The following is a 25,188-nucleotide window of genomic DNA, read 5'->3' as shown; positions in this document are numbered from 1 at the left end:
TATAGATAGCACAGTGGTTTAAAATAATGGTAACCTGTCTATATTGCCAATCTTGCCATCACCAGTGGAGTTGAACCAGTGGTAGCAACTCTGGTTCAAACATAGAACACATTCAGTATCCCTGATGGTTGACCAATAGCATTATTTTTAGTTAAGACTTTTGGTGGTATTTTGAAAATTTCTTGGATCCCTTGGCTTCTGCCAAAACGTGCTGTGGTGGTGGTGATCTACTCTCTACCATTAACCATTTTGATTAGATTAGACTTCATTCTTTTTGCTGCGTGTTGCAGAGAGTCCTCTACTTAAGAGTCTTCTTTCTTTAACTCCCCCCACCGCTTTCATGGAGGTTAGCATGCCCCCAGTCACTGCTAATGCTTTCTATTAAACCATTGCTAGAAATTAACTTTTAATGTAAAAAAGGGTTGACTTCTCTGACCCTGACACCATCCTTAAATAGTGTCATTGTAAAGGAGAGAAGAAAAAGACAACATTCCTTGCAATAGTAAGTTTAAATTAAGCATAGCAAAAATCAGGGAATGTGAGTTCAGTTTGCACTCCACCTCAGCCCTGCATTTCCTGACTTCAGCTTGCTTAAGTATCATTCTTAAAACCTTGCATCATTAACTCTTTTGCCTCTACATTTTTGTTTAATATTCAGGGGTTTTCAACTTCTTTAAAGAATAACAAACAAGGGCGGGGGAGGGGGGACAGGGAGAGAAGAAATCCAGAATTGAAAGGAAGGGTTTAGAATAGAAACCTTTCCCCCAAAGCAAGTGTAGCTCTTGTGATTAGGTGCTCTATAAATCAATAAAATTATAAAGAAACTTGCATTCACAGTAGGTCATCCTTCTGATGAGACTTCATTCCTTCCCTGCATATTTCACTTTGTTAGCAGAAAATAATTCCTCCTTTGGGAGGGACTGGGTAGGTATGAATTGCCGCTCTGAAGGGAGATTAGGGGGCTAATCTGTTTAGTTTTGAACCTCACACCCTATTGAGGCGTGGTGTAGGGAAAATTCACACCTCTGCTTCTCATATTGCTTGTATCTAAACACACTTGAAAAGGCAAATGTCACCAAGTGCATCATTGTGCTTGTGTTGTCTGTCTTCTCTCTTCTGCCCCCCCCCCCAGCCCTGGGAAGATGTTGAGTTTGGGAAGTGAGGGTTAAGCTGGGTGGTGGTGGAGGGGCATGTTACCACAGGTATTGGGTGGGGATTGTCATGGGGAGGGAGAAGCAGCACAAGTGTAACTGCAATGACCACTGGGATACTTGATACTACTAGTTTCCTTGCAGGGTGAAGTCTGAGGGAGATTTTTATTCTTTTGGACCAGGGTGGGCAAACATTTTTTGGGGTGCAGGAGGGTGCTCCAGGCTGGAACCAAGGGGTTTGGAGGGAGGGAGATCGGGGTTGGGGTTGGGGTGTGGGAGGAGGTTAGTGGTGCAGGCTCTGGTTTGCACTTACCTCAAGCAGCTCCTGGAAGCAGTGGCATGTCCCTTCCCCGCACCGCCCCCCACCCCGTGCGGAGGTGCAGCTAGGTGGCTGTGTTGTCCTGTCCGCAGGTGCCACCCCTGCATCTCCCATTGGCTGCAGTTCATGTAGGAACCAGAAGGGGGGACATGCTGCTGCTGCTTCTGGGAGCTGTGCAGAGCGGGGCAAGCCCCGAACCCCGCTCTGCAGCTGGAGTGCAGGAGCGGGGCAAGCGCCAACCCTGCTCCCTGGCAGGAACTCGAGGGCTGGATTATGTCTGACATGCCGGCCGCGGCCATGCTTTGCCCACCCATGTTTTAGACCCTCCAGCCCCTCCACATATGTATGACTCTTGCCTTAGTTTGGGACTGCTTCCCCAGCTGAAGAAAGGTTTATCAAATGCTCACTGGAACAGGAATAATTTCACAAAGGCTCTTGGATGCAGGAGCCTTATGTATGCATGTCCTCCTGACTCTCTCTGCGTGCTCTCTCCTCCCCCACTGTGGGATAAGCAGCCAACACAGCTGTAGAGTTGGCTTCATAGTAAAAAATTTGTGCACTGGGGGACGCCCAACTGTGGGAAAATGCTTTTGCCTTTAATTGGCTTGGGTACTGTGAAGAGAAGCTGGATTTCACTTGTCAGGGGAATTGGAAGCTTCTCTCTGGAAGTGAAGGATAGGCAGGTTACAAAAGACCTGCTCCAGAGAATTGATACTAGTCGTGTTTCAACTTAGAGAATCACTTCTTAGCATAGACCATCTTTACTTAAACAAAACCATCATATGTTTTTAGCGTCTGGGTGTGTTTGGTTTTTTCCCCTCTTCATGTGAGTTCTTGCTTGATGTAGACTTGATTGTGCAGTCAGAGCAGTTACTCAATCAGGCCTTTTGGGTGAATGATATTCTAAGCGTAATGTTTTGTACTCCTTTCTTCTGGCCTTACAAAAATGATATCTTGTTTGTTGTTTTTCAGGCTCCTGATAAAAGGAAAGCATTAGAAGAGACCAAAGCATATACAACCCAGTCTCTTGCCAGTGTTGCTTATCAGATCAATGCACTGGCCAACAATGTACTCCAACTGCTGGACATTCAAGCGTCCCAGCTGCGGAGAATGGAGTCCTCCATCAACCATATCTCCCAGGTAACCTTTTACATAGGGAATTGAAATGCTACAAAAAAACTAATAGTTTGGGGACCTTGTCATCTAAAAACTTTACTGGGGTTTTAACCCACTTGCACTTTGGTGGGTCTTCATCTTGGCAAAAGTAAAAATGTTATCTGTGAGTCTTGTAACTTTTCCTCTAGTAATGAAAGATTCTCTTTGTTCTGCTTCTTATAAATAATGGTTCTAAAGGTTGAGAGTTGGGTAATCATAGTGTCTTTTATTTTAATAATCCTTAACTTCATTAGTTTTTCTGTGGAGTTAAGTTTAAAAAGCAACCTTTCAACTCTAGCTTACAAAATCTGCTAAAATAGTAAAATACATAATTAAAATAAGCTAGTTTTCTTTCTCTATTTGAACTCTGAAGAGAAGAGTTCACTCACTGAAGCTTCTAATCTTTGGATTTTAAATGGAAAATAGGGTGAGTCTCCTATTCTAGAGCAAAACTGAAAGAAAACTCTAAAATATTTATTAGTAGCAAGCCAATATTGTCTAATGTTCCTGTTGCTGTGACACTATTAGCCTCTACTGGAAGGAGTTTCTAATTCATATCCCAGCATTAACTTATTCATGTAATCAAATACAGTTAACTCAAATATGGAATTTGGGTTGTGTCTTCGCCATGACTTTGGGACTCTCCATGAATTACATAATACATTTTTTGGTGATTTTTTTCCAAGACCAACCCATCCCCTTTTAATGTTTTGTAACATTGAAACAGACAAAATGAAGCACCCACCCACCCCCAATGCATTATTTAAGTTATGGACTGTCTCTTCCTAGCTGCTTCCCTCTGTCTCTTCCCACATCTTTTCTTCACTCTCCCTGCCACTTTTGTATGTCTTGCTGAGGATCCAACATGATGATGTTGCTGGTTGGTGGGAGCAGTTTGCAGTTGCCACTGTTGGAATGGCTACTTGGCAAATGTGGTCACAAGGAGGAAAAACAGAAGAGCACTTCTAAATGTGGAGTATTTCTGCAAGTGAGGAGCGTTTGAAAGGAGTGGCTAAGACCGTGCCAGAACAGCGGGGGAGTATTCTGAGCTCCTAGTTTTGGCCTACTTCAGCAGCAGGATTAGTGAATCTGCTGTTCAGTCAGCTGAAAATCATGTGAATAATTGACACAATATTAGAAATATTCTCAAACCCCCCCCCCCCATCTTGAGCCTGTGAGAGGTGATGGGTCCATGTGATGTACATCTAAAGAGTAAGTGGGCGCTTGATAGGTGAGGCCATAGGGATGGTAGGAAAAAGCAGCACTATGCTGGTATTGTCAAGAGAAAAGAGTTGGTTTTTTGGGGTTACAGAGTGCAGGAGGGAGGATGGAGAGAGTCTAATCAAACACTTCCAGTCCTTCAAAAAGGTCTGGTTCTTGGGAGTTAGTTGTTTACACAGCCCTAATTATGTATTCACTAGGTAGCTTACCCAATAACAGAAGACTATGGAATGACAGCAAGGTCTTGTTCAAGACAGACTTTTCCCATATACTAAATAAAAAAAACTTAGTTTTTGGAAAAACAGATTTTGAAGGGGTCTCTTTTTTAAACTACTCAATACTTCTGTGTTTGTGGGGATTTTGAAACCCTTAGTTGGCCAAGCATCCCATATTAGTTGTATATCTTTCCTGACCACTCACTTGCGATCAGAACTTTTCTTCTGTGACTTCTACTTCCTCTTCTCTCCCTTCCCTCCCCCCTCCAATCAACTTCTGGTTGAATTGAGCTTACAAAATTCTGTGGAGATTGATTTTAAAATCTTCCTGCTGAGAAGGAGCTGCACTATACGCTGCCGGAGGTGATGGGACTTTATGGAATATGTAAATACACCTTGCAAATAAAAAGCCTTTCATAAAGTTGTTCTAAAACATTTGCTTAGTTCTTAATACGTATTTTGTATGTTTTTTTTTTAATATTGCCAGATTTAAAAAGTGTCTCTAATTGTCATCTAACTACTAGAAGTAAAATTGCTGTAGATATGTTTCTAGTTATATAAAGGATTTGGAAAGACATTTCTGGACCCTCAAATCTCACTTGCCTCCAAAAAGAAGAACTGAATGGGGTATAAAAATGTGCTAACCTTCTATCTCAACATTTTCTCTTTCACTGCCATATACAGAATACCACGCTTTCATAACTTTTGCACACCCTCATGTCATCTAGAACAAATTACTGGTGTGTAAGAAAAGCAGTTCCCAGTTAGTATTGGGGAAATTGTGTTTAAACTGAAATTGTTGATATCTCCTTGGTCCATTGATAAGACTAATAGTGTAAAAGGTAAAATATTTGATACTAGCACAAAAGGTGTAACCCTCTGTACTATTTTGCGTTTTGAATTGAAGGCACTATTCCGAATGTATTGAGTCACCTGATACATGAACTGTTTGCTAAAGACTGTGAACAATCAGTGCTTTGTGGAGCTTTGCAAGAGTCTTTAGCAAGATCTCTTGTAGTTTCCTTGGCTGTTGGGTCTTTCCTGAAACTAATCCCAATTATAAAGGAATCTTTTCAGACTCATTTTACAAAATTAAAACTAGATACCAGTGATGCAAGTTCAAATGTGTGTGTGTGGCTGTTTTTTAAACGTTTTGTTCAAATTCAGCTCTTCAGTTAGGTATTTAAAAAATAAAACACCACACTATACAGTCCCTTACTGCCAATTTCAGAAACGGGTCTTCAGAATTTTGTCTTCACTTGCCCCACTTGTATCACTTTTGAATATTTCCATTAAAGCAGATCCGATGTATGTATTTAAATTGGATAGTTTTCTTAAGTTGGTTGGAAAGACAAGGACCAGAGCCAGGCTAGTGGGCATAGGACATGCATTGTGCAAGCTTCTGCACTCAGCTTTGCAAACGTACCTCAGTCATTCTCAGCAACACTTCTACTACTCATGTGCTTCTCTGGAGCATTGCCAATCTGTAGCTCCATTTGTAAAAAGGTATGGTTCTCTCGTTATTCTGTTCTGTGGGCAGATCTCCCCCTCAGTCCCACACAACACACAGTGACCATGTTCTTTTCCAGTCCCATGCATGTTTCTGAAGTTCTGTAGATCAGTTTGAATATTGGGCTAGAGCATTATCAAAGTGTCACCTGCGTCCTTCTAGACTTTTTGGGTTAAATGGCCTGCTGTGTAATCTTGACTTTAAAAAATGGTTAAAATATTAGCATCTGTATTAAAGCTACAGGTTTAAAATAAGCCTTAATAAAGTATTACAGTGAGCTGTCTTCCCTGTAAGGAAGACCCATAAGAGTAAAGTGCACAGTTTAATATAACAGCATTTCTGAAGAGCTGAGTTGTGCTCATGGAGAACTTGATCACTTATTATGAAGCTTCAGTTTAAACTTAAAGGCAAACCAAAAAGAGGGCTTTACACAAACAGATAAAAGCCCTATTTGAGTGAGACTTGACAGATTGGGCTTCTCAGAGGCTCTTCAGTGAGCTGCTTCGCTGTTGCTTGTTGTTGCACTTGACTATGGAGATATGTTTATGGAGTTTTGTTTTAACCCTTGACACCTGCTTTGAGCTTTGCCACATTATTCCAACCCTTTCCATGCCTGCCAAAGTAGTAAATGCAAAGCTTGCCACAGCATCTTTGGAGATGCTTGCAAAGCCCTTCCAATGCAAGGGAGTCTGTCTGCCATGATCACAGTACTAAGCACAGGGCTGGCTTGAGGATTTTGGGGAGGAATAGTGAGATGACACTTTTGGGACGCACCCAAACTTAAACTTACTTTTTACATTTGTCTGTCTGTCTTTAGGTCCCCATCCCACAGACTTTCAGCTGTAGAGGCAGCGTCCCGCTGCTATATTTCTCTCAACCTTAGTGATTGGTTTACTTGGTTTTATGTTTTAAAGGCTAATATAAATCAGTCTTCTCAAAGGAGAGCTAAAATTTACTTATTTTTAAAAAAAAGAGACTCTCTTTTGTACTTCTAGTTTTTCCCCAGAAATAACTGAGTCCCTTGGCTATGGGCTTTGGAGACCAAAGGGCAGCTCTCAGTAAAGGAAACTCTTTATTAGCGAAAACACTACATGTTTTTGCAAAAAGTTGGGTCTCTGCACTGTCCTGAATGGGGCTTATTTTGTGGGGAGTATTAATATTTAGGTGCACACACATACACACACTGTTTTCTGATTGTCCTGGTTTCCCTCTTAGAAACAGAGGCTAGCATAAGAAATGCACTTAAGATGGAGAACTTTCAGCCATTGCATTTCCACAGTCTGAATCTGGCTCTCTTGCTAAGAAGAGTTGGGCTGACAGGGACATTCTTGTTTACTGTGTCAAAACTAAAAAAGTAGCTTATCAGAGCTCATATGTATGCAAGGGCAGCTGCAGTACTGGGCGTAGCAACTAGTTTCTTTCCCCCCTGAATATAAACAGTTTTTAAATAGCTCATTATTTAAATCCGTGCCTATTGAAGTGTAGAGGAAGAAATAGTCCCTTTCAAGAGAACATATAGGACCAAAAAATAAAATTAAATTAAAATTCAATGCGCAAATTCTTCCCCTTGACTCAAAAGCTGACTTCAGATGTGTAGAGATGTGACAAAATGGAAACTTCTGAAAATGTAGTTCCCTGGGCTATGTAAGAAATAACTAATAGTTCTTTGATGGCATGAAAAATGTAGAAAGCTTTTAGAACTAGAAATTGAAGGCCCAGATTTAGTTTAAAAGAATAGTGCCTGTTAACCTCTATTTCATCATTTTGTGTACTTGGCTTTTTACTCATATGGTGTTCAGACTCCTTCTGTTTTGTAATGTTGCCCAATTAAAGCCAGTAGCACTAATGGAACACACAGATGCTATCTTTTTCTCCTCAGACTCTCAGCTGTTGGCTTGAGCTGTCCTGCAAATGACATAAATGCTTAGAAGTTGATTTTTCATTTTAATGTATGATCAGCCAGGATTAGCATGGACTTTAGGTTACAGGTAATTTCCCAAGAGGTTCCAGGACTTTATAAGCCTACCCAAATGTCCAAAACCACTCCAAGCAGTAGCAGATTAGGCACTGATCCACTGGTTTGTGGATCTAAGTCTTGGCTGTTGGGACATAAAGTCCAGCTGAACTTAAATTCTTAGACTCTGCTGGGAGTGTGCCAGAGAGGAGTGGAACAGTCCCACAAGAGATGGGAATTTAGATGAGGTTGAGGGCTGGTTTTAGTTGTACTTTTGACTCTTGTATATTTGAGTTAATGTGTTTTATGTATTGGGTATGATCCAAGGTATAGAATTAAATTCAAACACCCAAAGCAACAAATGGTAGGAGGGCAGAGCATGTGACAGACCACCTGCTGCTGTAGCTGTGCTTACCATGAATAGCAACGCAGTGACTGATATCAGTAGTTCTGAGGGCATGTCTACACTTACCTCGGGAGTGATCAATCCAGCAGGGGTTGATTTATCGCATCTAGTGAAGACGCGATAAATCGAGCGCTCTCCTGTTGACTCCGGTACTCCACTGGAGCAAGAAACGCAGGCGGAGTCGACCTACCGTAATGAAGACAGCGCAGTAAGTAGATCTAAGTACGTCTTAGCTATGTTTGTTCACGTAGCTGAAGTTGCATAATTTAGATTGATCTCTCTCCCCCCCCCACCACTGTAGACCAGGCCTTAAGATCCTTATCTCCGGAAAGATGAAAGAACCACCTCCTCAGGCTCTAGCAGTGGTGGGCAGACTGATACGCCACAGCTCCTCAAGCCACCCTCTGAGGCTTTTGCCCCAGGACCTGACATTGGACCAGAGTTATTTCCTGAAGGGAAAGGATCTCACTTTACTCAATCTGTGTATACCACTTTTTCTGGTTTTTACATGGAGCAAGGAAGGACTTTGTTTCCTCCCCATCCCTGAGTTAGTATATGTATGCTAGTTTGATTTCAGTCATACCATCAGCCTTTAGGTACACAAGCTTTCTCTATCCATTTATTTAACTAAAAGGGGAAAGCAAGGCGTTCTCCATTCTGGACAGCTTCATGATGTTAGAGGATATTGGTGTGTGAGAATTATAAGGGAAAAATTGAATCTTGTCTCTTTTTTCCCACTAAATGAGTAATGGTGGGATTGCATGCCAAGTCAAGAGATTCACAGTAGCTTCACTCTTGTCTCAGAGGCACTGATTTCTATATCTGCAAGGATTATGATCGGACAGCGTATGAACACAGAAGCTAGTGCATCACAGGGCCTTGCCACATTTCTCTACTGCAGACATGACTACCTCTATGGTTCCCTCTTGAATGCCTCTAACTCACGTCAACACATTCTGTTCTATATAGGGTCTCCTACCCCACATGTCCAGTAAGTGTTTTATCACCAAGAACAGCACCTCTTTGGTTGATGTTCTCTTGGGCTAGTTGGACCCGGGAGGGGGGGGCGGCGTGGACAATGGACACACAAACTTCATCTGTAGCTCCTGCACTGTTTGGGGAAAATCAAGTTTTTCTTAAAATCTCTCCTCTGGCACAGTAGTCACCATGCACATCTCTGAAACAGCATCCACTGACGGTACGAATCCAGATTGGTGCCCAACTGGTAGATGAATGTTTGGGTAGCTTCCACAGCACAATTGCTGCTGGCCTGTAAGGTGAAAGGGTATTTGTATTATGGCAGAGATTTCTATTTATTGTCCGTTCCTTCTCCAACCCACCTCTCTAATTAGGGCATATTACGGATTTGGTAACTGTTCCTGCTAATGAAGTAATCTTGATGTTGTCACATACTGAGATGCCATCCAGAACAGTGAGGGGTTGTCACTGCCTGCCTTGTAATCCTGGGTGCTTAATTTACTCTGCTGCTGTAGTGCCCTTGTCTGGATGCTCCCAAACAGCATACAAGCCTGCACTGTGTTAAACAACTCTGACTCAGCAACTGTGAATCCAGCAGCCTGGCAAGATGAACCTAACACCCCCAGTTCTGAATTTTCCTCAAACTATGTGCTCTGCAATATGCAGCCCTCCTCTGGACCACTGGGAGAGAGTGTAAAAAAAAAAAAAAATTTTAAAGAGACAGTACCCAGCAGCTTTCCACATTAACTGGAGTTAACCTTTACTTTAAATCAAACACAGCAATGGTTGGTTTAGATGAAAGAAAAACAAGTTTCCTAGGATTTTAAGTGTGTTCAGGTATAAAGAATGAACTTAGAAATGGTTACAAGCAAATAAAAGTGACAAGTGCTTTCTAGAGAGTAAGACTACCTTAAACCAAGACTGTAGTTTTATTAAGATTCTGATCATTCTGCTTTACAGCAAGATGGCTGCCCAGCCCTTCTGCTCAGGATTTCCCATAAAGTCCAAAGTGTTCTGTTCCTGTGTCGTCATAGGTGAAGGATAACATGAGGTTCTTTGCTGCTTTTTTTACTCCTGAGGGCGTTCTGCACCAAAAAACTAAAAATTGTGCGCACTGTATTTTAAAACTCTGCAAATTTTATTTGTCAAATAAATGTGGAGACTCCAGCATGGCATTGGGAAGCACAAGCCATTGGCTACACAGAGGTGGGCAATCACTTGCAGCTGTCTCCCGCCCCGGGACACAGACTCAGCGGTGAGGCTGCATCCAACTCTGATGCAAGGACTGGGCCTGCCCCAGAAACACCTTAGGTCCCTGCCTGTCCATGCCAGGTGCACCAGGTATGGGCTGGCAGGCTCAGCAAGGCAGGATCCAAGAGTGGAGGGGCTTAGGTTGGGGGATCCAGGTGTGGGTTCAGAGGGTTCTGTGTGGGGCAGTTTGGGTGCAGGTGTTTCAGTGTGGGGATCTGGATGCACAGGAGCTTGTTGGGGGATGTTTCTGGGTGCAGAGCTTCCTGCAGCTGTGGGAGAAATCTGGGGGTGGGTCTGACCCAGATCCTGTGTAGGGGAAGAGGAAGTCCCATCCTCTTCAGCTGGGACTAGCAGCTGAGCCTGGTGCTGGGTAGGCGCCACCAACCAGGTCTTCCTCAGTCCCTGCCTCACAGTGATTTACCCCTCTGCTGGCTGCCCTGGGCACTAAAACATACTGCTGGAGAGGGTTGCAATAACCACTCTTCTGGCTTCCCTGTGAAAGAGTCATTTTTCTGTGGGGGACATAAATTCTACACATGCATAGTGGTGCAGAATTCCCCCAAAGTATATTTTATAGTCTAATGAATGTTTGACAGATTCTTTGGAAAGTTCTTCCCCTCCCTCCCCCCGTGAAGTTCATTCAAGCTGTGAGAAAGGAGGCATGGAGCCTTCTGGTGAAGGAAGTTCCATGCTAGCTTCTTCCACTGCTGCTGTTTTCAGGAACCAGATCAATTTGCATTTTAGCAAACTCTTCCTTTTGCCATGATGTGAGTGGTTGTCTCCTCCCCTTTTATGTAAATGGCATTCCCATTGTCTCTTAACGTACCTTGGAAATACCTTCCACGTGGTAGAACCACATTCCTTTGCTTACAGCAGGGTAACTTCACTCCTGCCTGGCAGACACACTTGAATAACATAATTTTCAATATGTTTGTATTTCTGAATTTGTCCTCCATGTAGTAATAGTAACTAGCCATATATTAACTTTGTTGATCTCTTATTTGACACCTTTTTAAAGGGAGGTTATGGCATTAGTGAGCTGGGGTACACCAAACTGGTCAGACCTACTGAAACTTATCACTAGATACCAGTGAGTCCCTTGTTCCTTGTCATGCCATGGTATAGCAGAAGGTTACATGGCGAAAACTGTACATTACACCTGTTTCTCCACTGAAGAGCTATAAGCTTTTGACATATTTCATATTAAATTCAAAAGGTTGATGGAATCTTTGGTTTTCTAAAATCAAAACCAGAAGCCCACTACCATGAGAATTGCCCTGAAAGGGTGTTAGCTGGTAGATTTTGTGCAGCAAAGGAATTTAAAGATTCCATAAACAACTTTAATCTTTAATGAAAATCTCTCATCTTTATGAGGCATTCAGTTTTTGTGGTTTCCTAAACATGCTTTTAAGTCAAAATATTACTCTTCAGTTGGTTACTCTTTCTTCTCATGCATCTGATTTGGCTGTTGCGCAAAATTAATTTCCCTTCTACTTCAAGTCTTTAAACTAGTGCTTTTCAAATTTGAACATTATAAACACCAGTAGTTTTGTATTGGTATGGTGTTTTTAATAAACTTTATAAATGGTTGTAATATGGGATAGAGGAGGAAGGAAATGCTAGGTACCAAGTGAGTGAAATGAGAACATACCCAGTGTGCTACTGGACTTTTTAACAAATATCTACAGTATACCATGCAGTTAATCAGAGGAGCAGTATATCTTTCTTGTGCTAACTACAGTAGTCTTATGTTTATGCCGATCATTCGGGGGGAGAGAGAAACCATTTTGTGAAGCAGTTAACACTTATGCATTACTATATCCAAAATGACCACTCTTCGTGACCTGTTACTCAAACAAGTCAACATATGCTGTCAGATGTTTGTGGTCTGAGATGTTAGTAGTAAGGAAGTATATGCAGGGATTTCTGTTTGCACAATTAAAAAGAGAATTCTTTAGTCCACCCTACAGGATTAGAAATACTTTTCTGGGAATTTTGACTACACTAAAGAAAAACTATCCGTTACTATTGAAGTAATGTATGACAGGCATCATGATTCCTCACCCTCAGTCCCTGGAAAAATCATGGAGCAGGGCCTCAAGGAAACCATTTTAAAGCACTTGGAGAGGAAGATGACTAGAAACAGTCAACATGGATTCACCAAGAGCAAGTCATGCCTGACCAACCTGATTGTCTTCTATGATGAGATAACTGGCTCTGTGGATATGGGGAAAGCAGCGGACGTGATGTATCTTGATTTTTAGCAAAGCTTTTGATACGGTCTCCCACATTTTTGCCAGCAAGTATTTTAAAAAAAATATGGATTGGGTGAATGGACTGTATGGTAGATAGAAAGTTGGCTAGATTGTCGGGCTCAACGGGTAATGATCAACAGCTCGATGTCTAGTTGGCAGCCAGTATCAAACGGAGGGTCCCAGGGTCGGTCCTGGGGCTGTTTTTGTTCAACGTCTTTATTAATGATCTGGATGATGGGAAGGATTGCACTCTCAACAAGTTTGCAGATGACACTAAGCTGGGGGGAGAGGTAGATACGCTGGAGTGACCTAGACAAATTGGAGGACTAGGCCAAAAGAAATCTGATGAGGTTCAACAAGGACAAGTGCAGGGTCCTGCACTTAGGATGGAAGAATCCCCTGCACTGCTACAGGCTGGAGACTGACTGGCTAAGTAGCAGTTCTGCAGAAAAGGATCTGGAGATTACAGTGGACGAGAAGCTGGATATGAGTCAGCAGTGTGCCCTTGTTGCCAAGAAGGCTAATGGCGCATTGGGCTGCATTAGTAGGAGCATTGCCAGCAGATCAAGGGAAGTGATTTCCCCCTCTCCTGAACTGGTGAGGCCACACCTGGAGTATTGTGTCCAATTTGGTCCCCCCACTACAGAAGGGATGCGGACAAATTTGGAGAGAGCCCAGTGGAGGGCAATGAAAATGAGTGGGCTGGGGCACATGACTTATGAGAAGAGGCTGAGGGAACTGGACTTGTTTAGTCTGCAGAAGAGAGGAGTGACCAGGGGATTTGCTAGCACCCTTCAACTACCTGAATAGGGGGTTCCAAAGAGGATGGAGCTCGGCTGTTCTCAGTGGTGGCAGATGACAGGAGAAGGAGCAATAGTCTCAAGTTGTAGTGGGGGAGGTCTAGGTTGGACATTAGGAAATGTTGTTTCACTAGGAGGGTGGTGAAGCACTGGAATGGGTTACCTAGGGAGGTGGTGGCGTCTCCATCCTTAGAGGTTTTTAAAGCCTGGCTTGACAAAGCCCTTGCTGGGATGATTTAGTTGGTGTTGGCCCTTCTTTGAGCAGGGGGTTGGACTAGATGACCTCCTGAGGTCTCTTCCAACCCTCATCTTCTATGATTCTATGAAAAGAAATCTTAGTGTTTTACAAGGTTGCCTATATCTCATACCATAGTTATACTACTGTTGAATTTTTTTCTTTAACAGTCAGTGAGTGTGTCCTTACATTTTATAAAATCAAACTGTCCTTGTACAATAATTCATTATATATGAACTCTTGTGATATAAGTTTATATCTGATGCTGGCCGCATTTCGCACAAAATGATTCTGGTGAATTCACTATTAACGAAATCCAGAAATATGAAGAAGCTTAAGGTAAATAAGGCAGAACTGGGCCAACTGATCTTTTGTCACTGCCCATGATGTTGAGCAGGTGTTCTCAAACTTTATTGCACCATGACCCCATTCTGACAACAAAAATTACTACATACTCCAGGAGGGGGGATTGAAGCCTGAGTCCATCCAAGCCCCACTACCTTGAGCAGGGGGTGCCAAAGCTGAAGTCCAAGGGCTTCAGCCCCAGGCAGGGGGCCTGTAACCTGAGCCCCACTACCCAGGGCTGAAGCCCTCTGGCTTGGGCTTCCGCCATGGGTGGTGGGGCTCAGGCTTTGGCTTCAGCCCTAGGCCCCAACAAGTCTAACACCAGCCCTTGCAACCCCATTAAAACAGGGTCGTGACCACTGTTCCCTCTGATCTGTGTGCACGCACACAGATCCTAAACCCCGCGCACAAAAAATATGAAATACTACATGGGAGCCAGGCCAAAATATCATTTACGGGAGACTTTTGACATTGTTCACCCGTCATCTATCCACACAGCCAGATTCTACTAGCTGGCAAGGCGGGGAAAGGGATAATGTATAAGCATTTTACTCGCTTGGGTGCATTTGCCTCATGGCGCACAAATTTGAACTCTGCTTCAAAATTTGCACAGAAGAAATTTTTTGCACACACAGCTTGTCAAATTAGAGGGAACATTGGTCGCGATCCACTTTGGGGTCCCCAACCCATAGTTTGAGAGCTGCTGATCTGGAGAAAAGATTTGATCCCATCTGACTGGCAAAAAGGCATTATTTGACTGGTTTGGAAACAAGGGTGACAGACAAGACTAATTATTGCAGCATCTCTTTTATCCATCCAGGGTAAAGTTTGTGGTGTGGGGTTTGGTTTTTTCTTTTTTGCGTCTCTTTTTGGCCTGAGCTGCTGATACCTTAAGGAGCAAGAGAAGACTGTAACAGGCTGGCTTTGTTCCCAGCCATTCCATGACACAGCAAATCTTCAACTTACCATTGACAGGCAATTGCTTTGGCTGAGCTTGAAACTCACAGACCACCTTCACAAGCTCTGTAGAAAGTTACCTCTTTTTTATGACTCTCAGAGTTTTTTGTAAATGGGGGGGGGGGGGGTGAGAAACCTAGTCTTTCAGATTTAGGTTGGGTATTTGACAAGGACGCATTGCCACTCCGGAATGCTTTAGTGCAGTGACCGCACGCTAAGTAAATGCAGTTTAGAAATATGTCTTGATAACGTCACCGACATTGGTTATGCCGACGACATAACGCTAATTGTCAAATCAATGGATGAACTAGTAACAGCACCATGAAGCCCTGAAAAGCTCAGCACCAAAAGTTCACCTGAAAATTAATTGGACTAAAACCAGAATTCTTCCAGTTGGCAATTTCAAACATGCTGCAGGCTTTAGCATCTTAGTGGCAGCAACCTAGTTGCGATTCTGTGATTTCACCTGCCTCTGTTCTGTTGTCAATAATATGGGTGGCATTGAGAGAGCGAGTTTGAAACACGCACTGCAAAAGTGTCAATGGGGCACCTCATCAAGAACGTCATTTGCAAACTGAACGCTGATCAGTAGAGAGAAGAAGCTGAGGATATAGAATGTGTTGGTCAATATTCTGCCTTATGGGCCTGAAACAGGGCCCTTCACTGTCAAGAGTGAGAAGAAGTTGGACACCATTCAGAGAGGCAGCTTCATCTGAATGATCAGAAACATTCAACTTGAATTCATGCCATTTGATTTAAAAAAAAAATTTGTAAGTAAACGGGTCACACGTGCTCAAACAGTCACCCAGTGCTCTCTAAGGTGGTATAGTCCATCTGCCACAAATGCCTACCAACTTCCCTGTGAGAATCATCTTCAACTTTGACCCAGGGAAAGCAGGATGGAAGACCTGCTCGCCTCCCCCTGGGGTACCCCTCTTGGGAAAACATGACGGCTAGATGGCATCAACAGACACCTGTCCCTCACAAGTAGCCTACCTTGAAACTTGCCAGATTTGGCTCAGGACAGACCATCATGGAGGGGCAAAACAAGATCAGTGGCTTTACACAGTTCAAGGCTTGTCCATCCTTCTGATTGCTACCTCACGTTGCTCATCCATGTAGACACTAATGATACTGCCAGATCTGACCCTGAGCAGATCAGCTGTGACTCCAGGGCCCTAGGAACTAGCATGAAGGGGCCAGGATGCAGGTGGTTGGTTGTCTCCATCCTCCTGGTTGAGGAGAAGGACGCAGGCAGGGCCATGCATATCCTAGAGAGGAAAGCATGGGTATGAAGGTTGTTAATGTGAGGGCTTCAGCTTCCTCAACTACGGGATGCTGTTGTGGGAAGGTTGTATGATAGGAAGAGATGGGGTCCACCTGACGAAGAAGGGGAAGAGCATTTTTTTGCACGCTGACTTACCGACCTCGTTAATTAGGACTTTAAAGTAGGTTCAAAGGGGGCAAGTGACAAAAGTCCACAGGTAAGTATAAAAAGGGGGTTAGATGTTAGGTGGGGGACATGAAAAATTACAATAGGGTCATAAGAGGAAATCAGTGGAGGAATCTGCTCAACATGTGAGTTGTCTATATACAAATGCAAAGAGTGTGGGGAATAAAAAGGAATAACCAAGTATTAGTACATAAGCTAAATGATCACTTAATTGGCATCGCAGAGACTTGTTGAGAAGTCTCATGACTGGAATATTGATGTAGAGAGGTACAGCTTGTTCAGGAAGGGCAAGCAGCACAAAAAGGGAAGAGGTGTTCCATTGTACATCAAGAAATACATACACTTATTTTGAGGTCCAGAAGGAGGTGGGAAGCAGACCAGTTCAGCATCTCTGGGTACAAATAAAAGGGACGGAAAAAATAAGATTGTCCATGGTAGAGGTCTATTACAGACCACCAAATCAGGAAGACGGGGTGGATGCGGCACTTCTAGAACAAATACCGGAAATATCCAAAACACAAGACCTGGTAATAATGCTGGATTTTAACTACCCAGACGTGTTGGAAAAGTAATACCAATAAGCCCTTAGAATGTATTGGGGGATAACGTTTTGTTCCAGAAAGTGAAGAAAGTAACCAGGGGGACAGCCATTTTATACTTGATTCTGGTAACAAATGTCAAGATAGAAGGCAATTTGGGTGAAAGTGATCATGAAATAATCATAATTCCTTAGGAAAGGAAGGAGTGAGAGAAGCAGAATAAGGATGTTAAAAAAAGAGGTCTTGAACAAACTCAGAGAAATGGTAGGTTAGACCCCATGGGAAGAAAACGTAAGAAAAGTTGTTCAGGAGAGCTGGCAGTTTCTGAAGGAGACAATATTAAAGGCACAATTGCAAACTACAAGGACAGGCTTTGTGTTTATATAAAAAAAAAAAAAAATTCAGTCTTGAGAGAGATTGAAGGGAGACCTGATAAACCTAAACATATTAAGGGCTGCTGTAAAGAGGATTGTGATCAATGTGATCTCTCGGGGGGAGGGATAGCTCAGTGGTTTGAGCATTGGCCTGCTAAACCCAGGGTTGTGAGTTCAATCCTTGAGGGGGCCATTTAGGGATCTGGGGCAAAAATTGGGGATTGGTGCTGCTTTGAGCAGGGGGTTGGACTAGATGACCACCTGAGGTCCCTTCCAAGCCTGATATTCTTATTCTATCTCAATGTCCACTAAAGGTAGGACAAAAAGTGGACTTAGTGGACTTAATCTGCAGCAAGGGAGATCTAGGTTAGATATTAGGAGACGCTTTCTAACTGTAAGGGTAGTTAAACTTTGGAGTAGGCTTCTAAAGGAGATTGTGGAAGCCTCATCATTGGGTGTCTTAAGCAGGTTGGATAAACACCTGTCTGGGTGGTTCTTCTTCAGTGCAGGGGGCTGGACCTGGTGATTTCTTGAGGTCCCTTCCAGCCCTATATTTCTATGAGAACTCACCTAGCTAATCCTGGACCAAGCCATTCTAGGGGTTGTAGTTCCCAGAGCGATGGATGGGAACTCTAGTCTGAGAGCAGGGCCTGCTGGGGACCGGGGGAGGTAGGATATAAATAAGCTTCTCTTTCATCACAAGAAGGAAGAAGCAGCCTGCTGGTGGGCTCCCTAGTACTGGGATGTGTGCAAACCCTAAAGAGAATGGGAGAAGAAGCCTGGGAATCGCTGGCAGGAGAGAGCCTAAGTGGTAGGCAGAAAACAAACCAACATAAGCTGTAGCCATTGTGTGGGAAAATGAAATGGCTGGAGGCTAGAGCAGACAGTGACTTCATTATTTGTGGCCTTAGGGCTGGAGCTTGTAATAAAGGGGGAGCATGGGCTCTCCTGTACATTAATGCCACCTTGAGTGCTGATACCCTTGTGTGAAGAGGGGTGGTTCCCTGCAACTGTAGGCGAATGTCTAGTTGTGGACCCTGGAAAAGGTGAAATTCCCTCAGAGGCTTGAGAGAGCATTGTGGCTCAGTAGAATGAGGTGAAAGCTTTTTGCTTGGAATCTTGCGTGAAGGACTTTTCTTCCCCATTGAAAGGGAAAAGTTCTTAGTTTAACCCTTTAGCCAAAGTATCTTTGACAGTGAAAGGGAGGTGGAATGACTGGGGAACCGAGTAGGGTGACCAGATAGTAAATGTGAAGAATCAGGACAGAGGGTGGGGGATAATAGTCTATATAAGAGAGAGCCCCAAATATCGGGACTGTCCCTAGAAGATCAGGACATCTGGTCAACCTAGAACTGAGGCACAGCTGCATCCTGACTGGGGAGGGATCAGTAACTTTGCCACAACTTTATTTTAAAATAAATAAAAGAAGTTACTATCTGCAAATAGTGTGCACCGTGCTCTGGTTCTTTCTCTAGCTCAAGTATTTAATAAGCTAGGAAATGGTGGTATAATGTAGCCTTGCCTCTAACGGTAATTGTTTACTGTAATATCTTTGGTTTCTGTAAAGAATTTGGGAGGGCAAATCACCCAATGGCTTCAGTATGTTCCCTAAAAACGGGCAACATTTCATTAAATAATGAATGTTTGTTTATTTTGGGTACTTTCTTGAACTGAGTTAAAGGGTGTTGGAGAGGGGAGGAAATGGGACATTTCTAGCTGGAAAGGCATATGGTAAAAAACAAGTCATGGTGAAACCCTGAGTTTAGGATCATGGCAAACCATTGGCCAAACTGTAGACTTATTTAAAACATAACTCTTCTTTGCTAAACCATTTAGAGGTTTTATTGCAGCACTTGCATATAATCCCAAACTAAACAGTATTTCCTCTACTGAAGCTGCTCCTTTTGTGGGTCTGCAGAATTGCAGAGACTTTGAACATGTCTCTTTACCAGTGCCTAGCAGAGGCACCTCAATCTGACTGGGGGGTCTGGGTGCTACTTTGATATAAATAATGTCTAGGATCATAGTTTCATCTTACTTAGTCACAGTGACTCCAGACGTACACTGGTGTGATCAGAATTCAGACCCACTGTGAAAATTAAAAAGGATAACATCTATATTTTCAAAATAACACATGGATTAATCTAGCCGCAAAAAATACCAGTAAATTATATTGCTTGGCTAATGCCTGCCCATGAATGCCAGCATCATTGCCTGACATTAAGTACAGTACAAAACCAGTGTAGCAAGACAGACAAATATGCACTTTCATTTCTTTTCTAAAAAAGAATCTTAAAAAGATTAAGTTCATCTGTGACCTGAAATCAGTGTTGATTTGATCTAATAGCACTGGAAGCAAACTGGCATTACCCAGCTCTGTATGTCGGTGAGCTGAATGCAATTTGTATTTCAGACTTTGCAGTCAGTACTAGGAACAAGACTTTTATAAAGATCACATCCTAAATGTGGAAAAAATTGTAGTAACCACAGATCTTACAGTGCTACAGATTCTCATGTTGGAGTAATTTTCTGGCTCCTTAATCTATAGAGGAAAACAGCATTAGGAATATGATAACCTCAAAGAAATAGGAACTTAGCCCCTGGCTTTTGGAGCCTTGCCACCTTTGTTTTGTGTTTATAATCTCTACTGCTGTTATTTAAAAACAGTTAGTTATTTAAACCTCATAACGCAAGAAGTAGGGTTCACCAAATGAAATTAATAGGCAGCAGGTTTTAAAATAAACAAAAGGACATATTTCTTCACACAATGCACAGTCAACCTGTGGAACTCTTTGCCAGAGGATGTTATGAAGGCCAAGACTATAACAGGGTTAAAAAAAGAATTAGATAAATTCAGGGAGGATAGGTCCATCAATGGCAATTAGCCAAGATGGGCAGTGATGGTGTCCCTAGCCTCTGTTTGCCAGAAGCTGGGAATGGGCAACAGGGAATGGATCACTTGATGATTACCTGTATGTTAATTCCCTCTGGAGCACCTGGCATTGTCCACTGTGAGGAGACAGGATTCTGGGCTAGATGGACCTTTGGTATGACCCAGTGTGCCCGTTCTTGTGACCCTCACAACAGAGCCTAATGCTGCATGTGAAGCAGCAGAGAATTCACTAATGATCACTTGGTTCTCCTGTGATGGGGGTGCATGTAATTCTTGGCATGATGGAAGTTGTCCTTTAAATAATAAAAATTAAAAAAAATCCACATTTTAATTTGAGCCATGTTTTGAAATACAGGGAAACACTTTTTGGCTAAGTAGATCATGATGATATTGGTAGGAAATGGAGGCTTTCAAGAGAGACGGACAATGGAGTATAAAAATGGAAAGCTTCATCTTAATTTAAAGAAATGAGTGATTTTTATAAATAGATATTGAATGTGCCTTTGGCAAAAAAAACTTGCCTTGAGTATTAGAATTACTTCCGTAATGGCTCATTCCAGTGGAGAAAGGCACTTTGTGTCTTAATTAACTAACCTAGCGCTGGTAGACTGAAAAAATAATTTTTTATTTGGTCAAGATTCTAGGTAGATGTCCTAGATAGACTTCTGTGGAAATAAGTTTGCTCTGACTTGAAAAAATGAGTGGCAGCTCAAATAGATGCTTTAATTGTTTGGCTTTTCAGTTTTATTTTTCACGTGGAATGTGGGGAGTATATGTAAAATAGAGATGTCTCGGAGCATATATTTGATTTTTGTTGTTGATTGCAGTCCATTCTTATCCCTTTTCTCTTAGCTTATAACTTTTTAAAATTATACAAAATCAATAGCCTATAGACCTAAAAATGGAAGCTATATCTATCTCTATATATCTATATAGTGTCATAGAGTGGGGCCAGGAGCAGAGCCCTGGGCTAGGCAGCGGAATCGTGAGACCACCCTGCGTGGGGCCACTCCTAACACCTGGGGGTGCTGCAGCACCCCGGCAACACTCTCTAGTTTCCAGCACCCCCCACAAACCTACCCACAGATCCAGTCTCCCACCTTCTGTCCCCTGCAGCACTCACCAGCCCTCTGCTGGCAGGAGTGCTCATGCAGGCTGCAAGATGCTGTCTTCTCAGCCAGCCCCACCCGCTGCCAGAATGGCAACTTTTTTTAGTACACAGCTAGCTGGGCTGCAGGTTGAGCACTGCTGAGGTAGGTAGAGTACCTTTTTTTTTTTTTTTTTTTTAAATCTGATGTGATTGAACTATGAAAGGGAGAGACCTTCAGGCCATAAGCCAACCTCTGACTGATCAGGGTTGGGAAGAAAGGTCCCCGGTGGGCAGGCTAGCTGTCTACTGTAAGAATTCCATACTGATCAGTGTCTGAGATTAGATACTGGGGCTGACAGAGCTGTGGTCTGATGTGCTATGGTGTGGCTGGAGATGGGGCTGGCCCTTACAACAGCTGTCTCTTCCTCCTCCACCTAAACCAGACCATAAGAGGTGCTGGTGAAGCTTTATCAGCAAATATTTCAGTGTAGTTCAGTTCTTTTTTAAAAAAGCATTAACAAGACCTTTTGAAATGGTCTTTGATTTGTCTGCACTGGAGAATGTTTTGTCTGTGAACTAATATCACCACCACACCCTTTTGTCTGTAAAGTCTCCTTACTCTTGTTACACTGTATCAGACTTGGGTTGTTTGCATATATACTTCCTCCAGCCTAACAGTATTTGCATGTGTACATTTGTGGAAACAGTTTAAAATTGTGCAATATAATTCTACTTGGCCTCCGTGATTAACAGAAAGAGAAACTTGTATTTCTGTGCTTTTTTGGGTTTGGACCAGCCTAGGTCACATTTAGGGTTGCCAACTTTCTAATCTTACAAACCCGAACACCCTTGCCACTTACTCCATTCCCCCCCCATTGCTCGCTCCCTCCCACCCTCACTCACTTTACCCCAGCTGGAGCAGAGGGTTAGGATGTGGGAGGGGGTATGGGCTCCAGCTTGGGGTGTGGGCCCTGGGCTGGGGCCGAGGGGCTTGGGGTGCAGGCTCTGGGAGGGTGTTTGGGTGTGGGAGGGAGCTTAGGGCTGGGACGGGGTTGGAGCATGTGATCAGGTTCAGAGTGCGGGCTCTGGATGGTGCTTATCTCAGATGACTCCTGGAAGTGGTGGCATGGCCCTGCGGCTCCACACGCTGCCCCTGCCTGCAGGCACCATCCCCGCAGCTCCAATTGGCTGCAGTTCCCAGCTAATGGGAGCTGCGGAGTTGGCTCTTGGGGTGGGGGCAGCGTGCAGAGACCCCCTGGCCACCCCTGCGCCTAGGAGCCAGACATGCCGACCACTTCTGGGAGCCGCACAGAGCCAGGGCGCCTGCCTTAACCCTGCTGCGCCACTGACCAGACTTTTAGCAGCCTATTAAAATCTCCTGGATTGCTTTCAGTAGCCACTGGGAGATTGATGCTGATTCCGGTAGACTCCTGGCCAATCTAGGAGGGTTGGCAACCCTAGTCACGTAAGTCACTTGAACATTTTTAACATAATTTTAAGTATTGGTGTCCATCTATCATGATGATGGGTACTGCATGGAAGCAACTAGAGTGAAGCATTAAACGTGGGAAGGTTCTTGGCCTAAATGTGCAAAGGTAGGGATTTTTACACAGCCCTCTTCTAAAAGTTTGTAATCTATAATTCAGTTCAAAAAGTGATGACGTCGGTTAAGAGCCATCACTTTTCTACCCTTTTACACATATGGCGCACACCGAGCAGCCCAAAACAAATCTTTTATTTTCAATTGTTTGGACTGTCTTGGTTATGTCACTGTATATTTGTGAACTTTGGGTTTCTGCATGTGCTTTGAATTTGGTTTTACAAGAAAACAGTATTGCCTGCCTGCATTATAGCATGATTTGTTAAATCCAATACTCTGATTTAAAAGAAAAAAGCTTATTTATTTTTTTCTTTCTTTCCTGCATGTTGGGGCTGATGTAAACTCAGTTTTATGTACCACTGTCATTTTGTCAAGTATGTCGGCTTCTACTATTTCTAAGAGAGGTTTTCAAACTGTGCGGCATGCCCCCCCGGGTGTGGGGGGGGTGGGTGGGGGTGTGTGTGCGCATGCAGAGGAACATTCAGGGGGCAAGCAGTGACACCAGGCACTTGGGCTTTAACACCACCTGACTGGGCTTGGGGAGGGAGTGCCACCTTCACCCCCCCGACTCACCTCTTTTTGTCTGGGTTGGGCAGGGGCACAACCAAAAATTTTAACTCCAAGCAGGGGAGGGCTCAGCTCAAAAAGTCTGAAAACTATCCTAGGTCGGTATAGGTATAGTGATGTGTAGACAAACCCTTAGGACAGGGTGGGCAAACTAAGGCCTGTGGGCTGGATCCAGCCCCTCGGGGCTTTGGATCTGGCCCATAGGATTGCCCCCTGTGGTGCTGCAGGCCCCGTGCTGCTCTCAGAAGTGGCTGGCACCATGTCCCTGGGCCCCCGGGGTGGGGATGGGGGGCAACAGCAGAGGGCTCTGTGCATTGCCTTTGCCTCCAGGCACTGCCCCCCTCAGCTCCCACTGGCTGGGAACAGGGAACCGTGGCCAATGGGAGCTGTCATAAAAATAAAGGGAAGGGTAACCACCTTTCTGTATACAGTGCTATAAAATCCCTCCTGACCAGAGGCAGAACCCTTTCACCTGTAAAGGGTTAAGAAGCTAAGACACCCTGCTAGCACCTGACCGAAATGACCAATGAGGAGACAAGATACTTTCAAAGCTGGAGGAGGGTGGGGGGCACAAAGGGTCGGTCGGTCTGTCTGTGTGATGCTTTTGCTGGGAACAAATCAGGAATGCAGACTCAGAACTTCTGTAAAGTTAGTAAATCTAGCTAGAAATGCGTTAATTTCCTTTTGTTTAATGGCTGGTAAAATATGCTGTGCTGAATGGAATGAATATTACTGTTTGTCTTTTTTTTTTTTTTTTTTTTGGTAACTTAAGGTTTTGCCTAGAGGGATTCTGTTTTTAATCTGATTACCCTGTAAGGTATTTACCATCCTGATTTTACAGAGGTGATTCTTTTACCTTTTCTTTAATTAAAATTCTTTTTAAGAACCTGATTGATTTTTTCGTTGTTCTTAAGATCCAAGGGTTTGGGTCTGTGTTCACCTGTACAAATTGGTGAGGATTTTTATCAAGCCTTCCCCAAGAAAGGGGGTGTAGGACTTGAGGGGGCAGAGGGGGAAGACCTCTCCAAGTGGGCTCTTTCCCTGTTATTTGTTTAACACGCTTGGTGGTGGCAGCATAGGGTTCAAAGACAAGGCAAAGTTTGTACCTTGGAAGTTTTTAACCTAAGCTGGTAAGAATAAGCTTAGGGGGTCTTTCATGCAGGTCCCCACATCTGTACCCTAGAGTTAGAGTGGGGAAGGAACCTTGACAGGAGCTTTGCAGGAGGTACCTGGAGGCATGACAAGGGCAGTGCGCAGAACCCTGTGCTGTCGCCATCTCCCCGCAGGGGCTGCGCAGGGACATGGTGCCGGCCACTTCTCGGAGCGGTGGGCATGGGGCCAGGGCAGGCATGCAGGGAGCCTGCCCTGGCCCCTATGCATGCTGCTGCCACCCCAGAGCCGTTTTAGGTAAGCAGTGCCGGGTCGGAGCCTGCACACCAAACCCCTCCTGCACCCTACCCCCCAACTACCTGCCCTAAGCCCCCTGCTTCCATCTTGCACCCCTCCTGCACCCCAACCCCCTGCCCTGAGCTCCCTCCCGCAGTCTGCACCCTCCTCTGCCCCAATCCCTTGCCCTGAGCCCATTCCTGCACACCGCACCCCCTCCCACACCTGACACTCCCTCCCGCACCCCAACCCCTTGCCCCAGCCCTGCATACAATTTCCTCACCCAGATATGGCCCTCCGCCCAAAAAGTTTGCCCACCCCGCCTTAACTATGTGACCTCAACGCTCTGTTTTGGCAGTAGCTTGACAACTGATTACAGGAATACTTCCTTGTCTTTCACGTGATTACAATTTTGAAGTGTTAATGATAGCATTCAGTGTCTCATTGGCTTCTGCGCACTGTAACTGGTAGTAGGCATGCTATTCAGAGTATGATGCATTCTCTCTTCCCCCTATACGGCATACTACTGTCTGC

At 43.9% G+C, this 25,188-nt stretch overlaps 1 protein-coding gene across 15 annotated transcripts in view; it reads left to right on the top strand.

The window, feature by feature from the left end:
- ABI1 (abl interactor 1) overlaps positions 1–25,188 on the top strand; it is a 129,249-nt gene that overhangs the window by 36,584 nt on the left and 67,477 nt on the right. For 13 of the 15 annotated variants that reach the window (XM_037890881.2, XM_007058489.4, XM_007058487.4 and 10 more), the window contains one exon: positions 2,443–2,610. The exons of the other annotated variants lie outside the window; for them this stretch is intronic. In XM_037890881.2, coding sequence (XP_037746809.2) covers positions 2,443–2,610 — 168 coding nt within the window. The remainder of the gene's footprint in view (positions 1–2,442; positions 2,611–25,188) is intronic. 15 annotated transcript variants of the gene reach the window in all.

This window comes from Chelonia mydas, chromosome 2, assembly GCF_015237465.2.
Source record: "Chelonia mydas isolate rCheMyd1 chromosome 2, rCheMyd1.pri.v2, whole genome shotgun sequence".
NCBI lineage: Eukaryota > Metazoa > Chordata > Testudines > Cheloniidae > Chelonia > Chelonia mydas.
Note: the sequence above shows the minus strand (reverse complement) of the source record. Positions and strands in the feature narration are given on the sequence as shown.